The sequence below is a fragment of the Danio aesculapii genome, chromosome 13 (genome assembly GCF_903798145.1).
Source record: "Danio aesculapii chromosome 13, fDanAes4.1, whole genome shotgun sequence".
NCBI classification, from domain to species: domain Eukaryota; kingdom Metazoa; phylum Chordata; class Actinopteri; order Cypriniformes; family Danionidae; genus Danio; species Danio aesculapii.
In genome coordinates, this window is record NC_079447.1 from 30,872,123 (window position 1) to 30,884,994 (window position 12,872).

Sequence of the window (12,872 nt, forward strand, 5' to 3'; positions counted from 1 at the left end):
TGCATTTCAATGACCAAAGCCTATAGAATCCACAAGACATGCCACTCCTATAGTTTTGAATAGAGAAAAGTATGATTAGGTCAATGTGGCTGCTCTAGCAAATTAACTCCCTGCTTCAAGTAATGGAGCCAATAATCGAGGTAAATTCTGTCACATCTGACTTCATGAATTCCCACCTCAGCCATTCAAACTCAAATTGCATGATGGAACCTTTTTGAACACCCACGAATGCAAAGAGATCGTGGTCATTTTGGGATGTGATTTGCCATCAAGTTGGAAATTACTTCCGAAGACCTGCAATATCAATATTAAGAGGATGATATTTTGTAACGTCGAAGTTTTTGATTGTTATGGTAGTTACGGATTGATTGACAATATAATAAGTGATTAAGTCTGTCAAAAACAGTCATGAAGAAGGTTGGTGTCGTGGTCTCGTTTACTTTGAGTGTGCATGCGCATTAGTTTGGGCAACCTGAAAAAAATGCTGGTTTTGTAATGATTCTAATGTTTGGAATCAAAATTTAGAAGACAGCTGTTGTTAAATTATACTGGTGCTTCCAAGTCTGAAATTTAATCGTAAGAATGAAGAGATTAAACCAGAGATGAATAACACTGCGAAAAACATGCAGCATAAACAATAAAAAGAAAAAACGGAGGTAATTTTAGAGTGATGGTGTATTATTGACACACATCGATTTAGAAATTCTACAAAAACACAGCAGAAGATCGAATCCAGAAGCCAAAAGCAAAACCTTACCTCTTGCTGACAACTTTTTTGTGTTGATGATCTTAGCAGCATATTCCTGGCCAGTTGATTTCTTTACACATCGCCGAACAACAGAGAAGGCACCCCTGTTTACAAGAAAGACAACAATCAAAATCAACAATTGAATAGATCTGGTCTTCAACTCAAGGAAAACACGAAACGGTCAGTCTTCATGTTATACAAAGCGAAGTGTGGAGAATTGATAATCCACTTTAAAATAAAATAAAATATAACAAATTTCATTTATATTTGGGGATTTTTTTGGGAAGTCTTCATTTGAGTTATAATCTGTGACATGACACAAACTAACAAGCATTAAACATAAAAACCTTTGATTTTAGGATATATATATATATATATATATATATATATATATATATATATATATATATATATATATATATATATATATATATATATATTTATTTATTCTGAACTACATCCTCCAAGGCCTAAAATCAAAGTAATCTTTAATGCTTGTTAGTTGGTGTCATTCTTATATATAAATTATTTAAAAATATATATTAAGTGTGGACTAAACAGACCTAATGAGGGTGAGATCCCCATTCCCTGAAGCACTACAAATAAAAGAATTTAAACAGTGGAAGCCTAAATCTACTAATTTAAACATGTTGAAATATATAGCAATGTATATAGCAATGTAAGCAATGTAATTGAAATAAAAAATGTATAGCAATGTATTTTGCTACATGTAACATTACTAATGCTTTGCTTCTCAGACTTTACACACCTGACACTTGTCTATAGCACTTATTCACTGTTGCTCTTATAGTAGTGCAAATTGCTTCCTTGTCCTCATTTGTAAGTCGCTTTGGATAAAAGCGTCTGATAAATGACTAAATGTAAATGTAATTTTACATCTATAACATATTGTGGACACAGACAGTTATGCATATTGAGAGTGTGGAAATGCTAAAAACAGTGATTCATGGGAATGGGCGGAAATGAAAATGTTCTTTTGACTCAAGTTGTATCGTTAGTTGGAGATTTCTATGCAGAAAAATGAGATCATAATGATAACAATATGATATTTCAGCATAAATTCCGATGTTAAATCCCTTTTACAGGATTTACTTCTGAAATCTGAATGTTGAACAAAATCAAGAAAGAATGTGCTAACACTTGAAGACGCATGCTGTAACATACTGGTAATTTTAAGTTTTGCATTGTATTGAACTCCAATAATCATTCAAATTATAATGCATGTGATGGCAACCTGAGACCATTATAGATGCTGTTAATGATTACTGCTCAACACATACACAGCATAAAGACATATTTGCTTACAAGCAACTATCATGAGCAGCAACACAAATGTTAACAAAAAGAAAAGGATTTCAGGCATTTAACAGCTCTCTGAAAAATATAAAATAGTTATACTCTTGTAAACCACTTTCATTAAACGTTTTTTATTTAAACATTAAAATAAGTGCTTAGCACACATGCTACTTCTGAATGGGGAAAGATGCTTTTGGCAGCAGAATGGTGTAGGTATGGCAATGAACAGCAGGGGCTCCATGAGTCATCCTAAATGTTCAAACCATTAGCCATCATCATGTGTTCACACTGACACAGTTTGAAGTTAAACCATTGGAGGCTATAGAGTAGGAATGCACGATACTAGGAAAATGTGCGTTATTGTTGCTGTGTGTTGCGATAACTATATTTCGTAAGATATATCTTTTTTAAAAAAGCCTATTTACCAACAAATGACAAAAAAAAAATCTTTTATTTAATAATTTCATTATTTAAAGGTAATACTAATAATTCCTTACACACATATATATATATATATAGCACTTTTCTGGACACTCAAAGCGCTTTACACATTGGGGGGAATCTCCTCATTCGCCACCAGTGTGCAACATCCACCTGGATAACCTGACGGCAGCCATATTGCACCAGACCGCACATCACACACCAGCTGATTGGTGGAGAGGAAACCATGGTGGTGATGAAGCCAATAATGGTATGGGGATGGTAAGGAGGCCATGATGGACAGAGGGTAGTCGGCAAATTTGGCAAGGATGCCGGGGTCAAACCCCTACTTTTTTCAAAGGACAGGTTTTTTATCGACCACAGAGAGTCGGGGGCTCGGTTTAACATCTTACCCGAAAGACCCTGTCACTATACTGGGGCCACTATACCTTAGGACCCACACAGACCACAGCTTGGGCGCCCCCTGCTAGTCTCAATAATACCACTTCCGGCAGCAACCTAGCTTTCCCATGTGGTCTCCCATCCAGGTACTGACCGGGTGCAGCAATGCTTAGCTTCAGTGGGGGACGATGTGAAAGTTGCCAAGAGCTAGTTGCTGGCAAATGTTATTTATATAATGATATTTATTTTATATTAATGCCGGTAATGATAATTACTTATGTATATTGCATGCTATACAATAGATATTTTGAGGTAATTAAATCTAAAGAAGACATTTAGACACCACAAATGACTGAAAACATCAGCAGATATTCTGATTCTTATTGGTTGTTGTCATTTTCCTCTCTAGTCTCTCAGCATTAGTATTTATTTTCAGCTCTAGGTTCACCTAACAGCCTCTAGTGGAGAGGTGGGCATGAAGATAGTATCTCATTGGTCAGATCTAAATAAAAAAACCTATGCATGCAGCACACAAATGTTTGGCACATAAAATGAATATAGAATTTCTCAGCAATATGGACATCGCATACTATCATCGTGATCATTTTTGGATATATTGTGCAACTCTACCATAGAGTCACTGTGCTTTTAATTTCTAGCAATTTCTCTGATTAAGCATATTGCCTTTAAGGAAAGTCATTTCACTCAGTAGCCATCTTTGAAACTGCTCTCAGGCAGTATGCTCGGGCATTCTGTTTGAATGGGGAAACATCAAATTCTCCAAAACTTTTTTCAAGCTTGCGATTAAATCTCACACTAGGAATCACCAATAAAACCAAACAACAACTGTGTCTTTAGTTTCATTTCTACACGTTCGGTCCTCCCACGGAGAATCGTCAGTCTATTAGCGATTGCTGATTGGCTCCTGTACTAGAAGGCGGGGCTTCATTCACCATATGACCATTTCGGTTATCCCCATTCAAAACTATACAAGTGACATGTCTTGTGTATTCTATAGTCTTTGGCTTAAGCTAGTCACTGTTTTAGTCACAAAAACTACTGGCATGGAGTCGCCTCCAGCTTGTCTGATTGTCTAACATGTAGAGGCATGAGAAACTTTGTTTTCCTGTTTACAGAGATAAATATGATTTCTCATGATACCCACTTTAGGGATAAAATGAAAAACAGCAGCTTTATTAACCATTAATTACAAGCCTCAGCAACAGAACCTGCATGCCAAGAGCTAGACTGAACAGTTTACAAACAAGGCAATTACCATGTTATCATATGCACTGTCTTTTGGCATGCTGATGTTTTTGGCAGCTGCTCAACAAGATACCACTAACGATGGTGAGATATTTAATGCTCAAAGGTGGGAAATATACAAGTGAATTTTTTTCAAGAAGTTTGAGGAGGGAAAATTAAAAAAAAATAAATAAATAAAATTACTAATTTAGTGGGAGCTTACATTTTCAAATAGATCCCAACATTCGGCACGCTATTTAAAATTTGTTACAGTTTCTGTTATAGCTATTTCTTAAAGCACCATTAGCAAAATGTTGACAAACATTCTAACTGCAATGTTTGTATTTAATTTGTAACATCTGCTATTTGGTGTGGACTGTCTGGTATCCAAATTGAATATTGCTTGTCAGTTTGGATGAAAGAAAAGGTGACTTGTCTTAGATCTGTTTTTGTGGTACTTGAGTCAATAACTCATGAATAGGGCCAGACGGAATCTGCGGACATTTTTTTTGCTATTTCTGCGCAGAATTGTGTTATCTGCGAATTTATGCAGAATTACTTTGGGAGTATTACAACTAAAACCTTAATACATTAAATAAAAAATAATACATTTTTAACTTTTATTTAACGCTTACAATGCAAATCCAATTAGATCCACTTTATTTGGTAAACAAAGCAAGTCTGTCATATATCTGCTAAAAGACAGAAAATATTACTTTACAAACTGTATTGTAAATAAATCATATGAATATTTTGTCAATAATATTACTGTAATAATTAAAAAACTGAATCAATATAAATTTACACACATTTACACAAGTTAATAAACAGAATCAATGATGGGCTAAAACTATGCTGAATTCTGCGCACACAGATTCCGTGTGGGCCTACTCATGAACACATTTTTCAGGCTGGGGTTTGGTATATACAGATTCAATAAACTCATCTGACTAAAAATGATTTGATCATGACTTGTACACATCTAATTAACGAGTTTATATGAATATGTTTAGTTAGGAACTGAAATGACTGGCCTTTGTAATATTCGAAAACAGTGATGGAAAATTTGAACAATTTCCACAGATCTGTAGTTTCTAACAGAGCAGGTTAAAATATGATTCAGTAGGTCAGCACCTCCAACACCCACTACTATGTTTACTATCAATTATGCAGTATACTACACATTATGTTTTAAATTGAAAAGATCTCAATAGTTTAGTCATATGAAGGTAGATTATAGATTTTTTTAAACAACAACTTAATTATTACGCTTGTTTCAGTTACAGCTATTCCAAAATACATGATCATTTTATGAACAATTTCTCTGCTAATTGGTTATTGATTTTTTAAAGATTAGCTATTGTTTTGTGAATCTATTAAACAAATTTAATTCACAAATGACCATTCTAAATAAAAGTTCAACCAGTTCATTTAAATCATCTTATTCAACAAAACAATTTGCTCTAAGTGAGACAAAGATAATTACATGCTGTAAAAAAAAAATAATAATTCAATTACATGCTGATGTTTTGGTTGCTAATACATACGACAACAACTGATATAGGCTATATGCTATGCTATAGATATGTCTAAACATACTGAAGGGAAATCTGAATAATTTTCACAGATAATTTCTGTCTAATAGTTTGTTTAAAAATAATTCAGCACCGCACACCCACAACATGGCCTTTTGCATATTGGAAAACATTTACATTTTTGCAATCATATGTAACGTTAGGCAGTCTATTGATTGGTGTTAAGGTTGTTTATGTACCAAGTTCACAGTTACATCACTGCTACAAGGTTATTAAAGTTATTTAAATGAGCAGTTGACTCGAGAACCTCTCAAGCAGATTCAGCTCAACAATCGTTCCACGTTCAGGTTCAACCAGTTCATTTAAACGGTTCGACTCAACGAAACGATTCGTTCACGATTCTGACAACGCTAATTCACTTCCTTCATTTTCGCGGTGATGTTTTTGGCGGCTGCACAAACACTGACAACAAACGTAACGGAGCGCCCAATAACGGCGCGACACACGACGACCAAAACAGCAGCATTTTCCGTACCTCTCGTTACACAAGTCTGCAGCAAACCGTACTATCAGCCAACGCGGCGGCGGCAGTCATCGGCGATACTGATCAATGCTACTGCTGAATGCTGTAAAAGTTTGGGTGTGCATTCAAAACACAGACGCAGATCTCAAATCCCAACACTCCTCCTCACGGTGGAGGATTTCCCTTTCTAACGAACGTCGATAAACTGTCGATAAAGTATCACACCTTGCATCACGACGACACGCAGGCTCCGAAAGCACCCTGTAGCGCGCGAGCACGATGTTAGGAAACGCATCTAAAGATAAACAAAGAAACGAGCTCCGTGACCCCCGGGGCTTTTCAATACACCGAACTGCTCAAATCGACCCAATCGGGCTTTCTTGTTGGGCTGCGCTGGCTTTTTGACATGCAAAAGCGCGACGCCTCTGCGCGTGAAGGCTGCTGTCAACACAGCGAACTAGACACAGGACACACACGATCAGACACAATGCAGAGAGAGAAGAGAGTATGTGTCGAGCGATAAATACAGCGGTGCGGTCGCTTACTTTCCGAGCTCTTCGTACAGCTGATATTCGTCTGTGAACCTGGTGCAGGTTACAATTGTAGCCATGTTGCGCTTTACGAGGATTTCGCCTCTCTGTGGTGTATCCGGGAGCGCCTCGCTCAGGTTTAGGGAGATCTCTCGCTCACTCAGAGGGAAAGAGAGAGAGAGAAAGGAGGAGGTGGGGGAGAAGGAAGAGAGAGAGAGGTGCTGGTGAGTGGTGTGTGTTGGTGGAGGTGGAGAGAGAGAGAGAGAGAGAGAGAGAGAGAGAGAGAAAGAAAACGCAGGCAGCCACGCGAGATTTTCTCCATCCACGTCGAGAAGTGACATACACAAGCCGAAGCACGCGACGCGACAGGATTAGGACGACGACGTCGCGCTCTTCACTGCTGCGGTGTTTTTCCACTTTGTGGTGTGTGTGAATGTGAAAATAATCGTTAAGTGCTGTTCGATCTCAATATTAAGTCGACCAAACTCGTTCGCAAATCTTATTTATAAGTGTATATAAAGTTTATAACACGCAATGAACAGATTGATGGATATTAAAGCACTGGCAGGTATAGTCGTTTATAACAAATCGAAAAAAATTAAAAGAAGATAAAGTGATTACATTTTTAGAGAATTTTTAAAAAATATATAATTTTCCATGAAGGCTTCTGATGAATGCGCTGCTACTGAAATTACTATGAGAAATTATTTTAGCCTATGTTACAAACAAGTCGTTCAAGCTTATTATGTATTATTATAAAGCTACATGCTGCTCACGTGAAAGGAAGATAAAATGGCCATGTCGACTATTATGTTAAAATAAGGAGCATTTTATCAAAGTTCACGCTGTAAAAACTCAATTATGTCTGGCTGCAGACTTGCACATGATAACAGAGCCAGTGACGTCACTTAGTTTGGAACAAGTGGAGGCTGAGCAAATTATGACAATTTTAATTTTGGGATGAAGTGTCACCTTAAAATATTCAAACCTTTAAAGGGTCATAGAAACCCCCCTATTTCGGTTCAAGTCCACCTCAGAATTAAAAAAAAAAAAAGGCTTCATGATGGGCGTGGAGCTCTGCCAGCAGAGGGAGGAATGGGTGTGGCCAGCAGAGCAGGGGAGCGAACAACTGTTGTCAATTGGCTCACAAAATGAGACACAAACCGAGAGGAGACCCATGATTTTATAGTTTACAAAGTCAAAATGCAAAGAAATAAACAGTAAGTAATTCATACTCGAGTAAGTCATTGGATCTCACAGCTTGGCAAGTCTGCCTTGCCTTCGAAAAGCACGTGCAGTCATGAATAATTAAGAAGCAGGCTCTTCTAAGAAAACTCAGTTTTGAATAATAATGAGAAACCGATGCGTAATCTCAATCCACTAGCAGATTCGAGGTACGTCACCGACAGAATTTGTAATGTAGTCCAATGTTTACAAATACAAGCGCAGCTGTTTTGAGCTCATTTCTGGTTAATGATGTCAGAATTTACCTGTATTTTGGAATGGATGTGTGAATGGTCTTTTCTGGAAAAATTCCGTAATGTCCTTGCCTGTGTGAACAGCACTTTTTTTTAATTTACTGGTATAGTTGTTCCGGAAATTTTCCAGATATTTAGCAGTATCACTGTGTGAAAGGGGCTAATGTCTTAACTGATGCTCAACACACACAAATTTGTTATAAAAAGTACTTGAGGGTGTCTTGAACCTTTACCATTTAAACTAAAAATCCCAAACAGTCTATCCTTTTTCGGCATTCGTTTACACAGCAATTTTACACAGCGTTTGGGGGCCTAAAAAGCCATTTTTAAAAATGTGTTTTAAAGTGCAGAATTGTAAAAGATGATGCTGTTATAATATTACTGTAAACCATTTCAAGCTATTTTGTGAACACAGTGACGTGTGCATTACATATTCAGTCTATTGGCAAATGCGAGTACTTCACAACCAAAACAACATGTCGGACTTCAGTACTGTATGTGCACAGACATGCGTTTCTTTACAGTGACACTGCCAATCGCTGAAATAAATTAAAAAGTGCTTTTAGTGGATTTTACAGTTTTTGTGGATCTGCATGAACATTTTAACATTGCTGTTGTCCATACATCAAACCTTTTGAAAAACACAAAGGAAAAGCTTTTCCTTTTTTAAGCGCATCTCTGACGTGTAAACGCTCCTGTAGTATTGTTCAGTGTAAATTACTTTTTGTTTTGTCTTTTATGTGCTGCATTGGCACCACCTGCTCGGTTATGTTTCTCTGACATATGTTTGACTGAAAGCGGAATCATTGAAATGTCAATTTTACAGTCCCCCTAGCTCAAATTCATTAAATATTCAATATTTAGCTGGATAAAGCACACTCCACTGGCAATCTGCATTTTAAGTTTCACCCAGTGCTCGTACATTGTCCTTGACAGATATTTCAATCTCACAAACTAATCCCTGGAAAACGAGACCCGCTCCTTGGAAGAAACCGAAAGCAAAAGTTAGCTTGGACAGCTTTTGCTTCATTGTGGATTATGAAAGGGGCCCATTGTGTAGAGGTCTAAAAATACTCTCTGTGCATACATACAGTACAGTAAATGCAGACATGTCCAGCAAATCAAGCTCTTTACAATATACAGGTGTGAACTATGCAAGTTGATGTTTTGTTATTGTAGCTTTTAATGAGCTCTTATTTTAACCCATAAGCCCACCGGCAACTATAGTTGGCGAAGTTCGTAGTTGCCATTTTCTTTTTACAAGTAATTTTCTACACGTTATCCATGTTTAATTACTCAATGACATGCAAGCAAACAACAGAATAAAAGATTTCAAGAAAGAAAAAAAGAAATTGACTTACTTCCTGTCACATGAGACCTTCAACTTCCTACCCCTAATTTCAGGATGCAAAAAAAAGGCAAACGCTCCCAAAAAAAGGCAATTTACATGAAACTATTTTTTTGTTCACAATTGTATATCAGCATAATCATGGAGGTCTTTAGATTCATCCAAACAAAACAAAGCTTTTAAGAGATCTATAGTTTTTTGTATACTTCGTCAAATTTGGGGAAATACCTTGTAAGTGCAAAAATCATGGGGAATTAGGGAATAATGTGCTGATAAGTTAATAAATCAAGGTTATTGGTCTTGTTTAATGATTTTTGCCTTCATAATACCCATCTAAACAACTTTCACCACTTAACTGATATATTTACTTTAAAGTAGACTTTTTTTGACACACAGCAAAATCCTCAGTGTAAAATTAACATCTCCCACTGGTCTTACTCCTACAATGAGTTAAGATAACACTGGAGCAGAGTTAAAGTGCTGAATGAACAGAGAATAATGAACTCCTGCTGTTAAAAAGCAGAATCACTGAAGAAAAACAAAACTACAACCAAATTCAGTTACAACCTTAAGCCCTACTGTCCACACAAATGGGTATTGTCCAAATTCCAACTTTTTCTTTTTTTTTTTACACAAAAACACAGTATCAGGTCACTGTTACCCAAATTTTTGAAAACTCTTGTCAGGGTGAAGCGCCAGGGTCTGTGTTTTTAAGAAAATTGAGAAAAACATTTTTGTTTACAAAAATACCTGTGTACGTGTGCTCTTACGAACTCAACTGAAAACTCATTAAATCTCTCAAAATCTCAGCTCATCAGGACCATTAAACAACTCCACAAACATAATCAGCAGCTTTACTTATTACTAAGCTGTTTGACTATTTCTATTTCTATGTTTAATCACTTTGAGACGCATGGATTTGTTCTTTATGTTTTCATATTGATTAAATTTTATGATAGATCATTTTTGGGGGTTCATATCAAATGGTTTTCTAATTTTAATCATAATAAATGTGCTTATGAATAAGAATTGTTGTGTTGAAAGCAGTTGTTTTGAATTAGAATGCCATATGTTCTCCTCCTATTCAAAGTTTACATTGAAGGATTCTACAACATATTGCCCATCGTTGCCGCATATTCAAATACAATTTTCTTGAAAAACATCAAAAGCCTGGAGGGAAAAAAAAGCTAAACATGTTCAGGACACTATGAACAAGGCTACATGCATGAAACCATCTTTAAAAATTTGGGTACAAATGGGTTAATAGTGGAGGTTCAGTGCATAGACTGTAAAAGATGGACGTAGTATCTGTGACGTCAACCATAGGTTTCTGAAGAACGCAAAAGAAGCTTCAAGTAGGCGTGGCCAACCAGCGACATTTTGTTCGCGTGTCATTGCGTCGACTGGGGGGGAAAGAGGGCAACGAGGTGGACCGTGAGTGGAGCTACAGACACCTGCTAGTATTTTGCTAGGATGGGCTTTTCTTTGGGAGAAATGCCTACTTTATTAGCTGTGACTCGTTTGTGTTCTGACCACTTGTGCTTGGTTGTACACTATATTACTAAAGTGTTTAGTCTTTTAAAAACACTGTAGTCATACATTGAGCCACTAAGCATTGTTCTTATAATGTTTTTCTACAGGAGGAAAACGCAAATTATTTCCAAACACTTCAAATAATCTGTGTCTGTAAACGCAAGGCTATTTATGAAATCCAGGCATAACACTGTATGACGTTTTAGATGACTGTTCTATAGCCTACAGCTAATTAATATTTCAAATACTGGAGTGCATTCAAGTTCTAAAGAAAATTATCAATGATAAATGATATCAAATAAAATAAATTAATTTATAGAGATGGTATAAGTATAGAATTTCACTCACCTGGTAAATGGAGGCCACGTAAATGGTTTGTGAGCAAAATTAAGTGCACACTGCATGCCATATCATCTGATAATTGTAGGAAATAATTCCAAAAGGCAACTGACTGTGTAAAGCTACATAAAATAAAATATAGAGGATGTATATGCCAAGCTCAGCAGCTAATCAGCCGGAATCAGCTGAGGTGAATTGACAGCGACTAGCGAGACCTAGCTGTCACTCAAGTGGCCACGCCCTTAATTATGCAGACTTAATATAATTGAAATGGATGAGTTCTAAAAAAATTCACCCCCTCACAGTTGTCATGAAGGGTAATATTAGCTACAGTATTTGAACCAAATTTGTTTTTGTACCAGGCTGTAAACACCTTTTCGTCTGCTGTAAAGTTGGCCATTTCAACAGTGGGGTCAATAGAAATTAGCTCTATTATGGAGCCAGAATGGAAATTCGATGAATTAGTTTCAGTTACTTCTCTTTTTTGCTTCACGAGGGAGAGCGGGAGGTTGCCTCTTGATTCAGTCCTACACTAAACAGTTCATCAAAAACTACAAATGCCAATCATTAATTAATCAACATTTAACCTTTTATTTATTACTTTAAAACATATTATTATATACGTACCATACTTGTTTATCACATTAAAAACAGCAGATTAAAACACCTTTATACATTGGATGCAAGGCCATTGTACAGAGTTTTATCGCTGAATGTAGCAATTCACTGTCTCACATTGGTAAATGCTCTGTCTGCTTTCATGGTCAACCTTGTGGAGCAAAACAGTCAGATTAGAAATGAATGCATAAGAAGTGCAGGGACTGTAATTACACAGAGGCAGGTTGATATGAAAGCTTAATTAGAGCGGAGTAGATGTGGGTGGTTATTAATTGCGGTGTTCCTGTAGTGCTGTTACTGTGTATGAGAATGTGTCCTTGCATGCTGGGAAAAGCCACATTTTGGTATACAGAGTCCTCCTCAAATGCTCAGCAGCAGAAGGTGGATGGCTTTCTGCCAGATAGCATTTATTTCTCAAGAAAACGGGGCACTTTAAGGATTACAGGCCATATTGCTTGCTCAAATTTTAATTATTTGCACGATACATAGCGCAGCATAATCAGATTGTTAGTGTTTGAGGTGCATTTTACATTTCAAATTGAACTACAGTTATTAGCACTGTCATGCTAACCACATTGACCACATTATCGCTTCATCTGTGTAACCGAAGATCAACTGAAGCATCAACAGCAAACAGGCCAACATATCAAGAGCGGTTTTGTTGGGCATAATGTACATGTATTGTAATGTCTTTACATTGGCACAATCACCATCTTAACCTTTACGTGCTGTTGGGGATGTTTTCATTAACTCTGGGGTGATTTTGAGTCATAATTTAGCTGTAACTATTTTTGTGTTTACAGAATGATTTTTGGTGGTAAATCTTATTTTGACAC

The 12,872-nt window shown here is 36.6% G+C and overlaps 1 protein-coding gene across 27 annotated transcripts in view; it reads right to left on the reverse strand.

Annotated features, from left to right (window-relative positions):
* Positions 1–6,964, reverse strand: part of camk2g2 (calcium/calmodulin-dependent protein kinase (CaM kinase) II gamma 2) — a 124,839-nt gene extending 117,875 nt beyond the window's left edge. For 17 of the 27 annotated variants that reach the window (XM_056470600.1, XM_056470591.1, XM_056470597.1 and 14 more), the window contains exons 1-2: positions 6,736–6,964; positions 758–852 (exon numbers count right to left, since the gene is read on the reverse strand). In XM_056470600.1, the coding sequence (XP_056326575.1) occupies positions 758–852; positions 6,736–6,800 (160 nt within the window). In that variant the 5' untranslated portion in view covers positions 6,801–6,964. The remainder of the gene's footprint in view (positions 1–757; positions 853–6,735) is intronic. The other 10 variants (XM_056470614.1, XM_056470610.1, XM_056470607.1 and 7 more) reach the window with 1 other exon arrangement.
* Between the last annotated feature and the right edge of the window lie 5,908 nt (positions 6,965–12,872).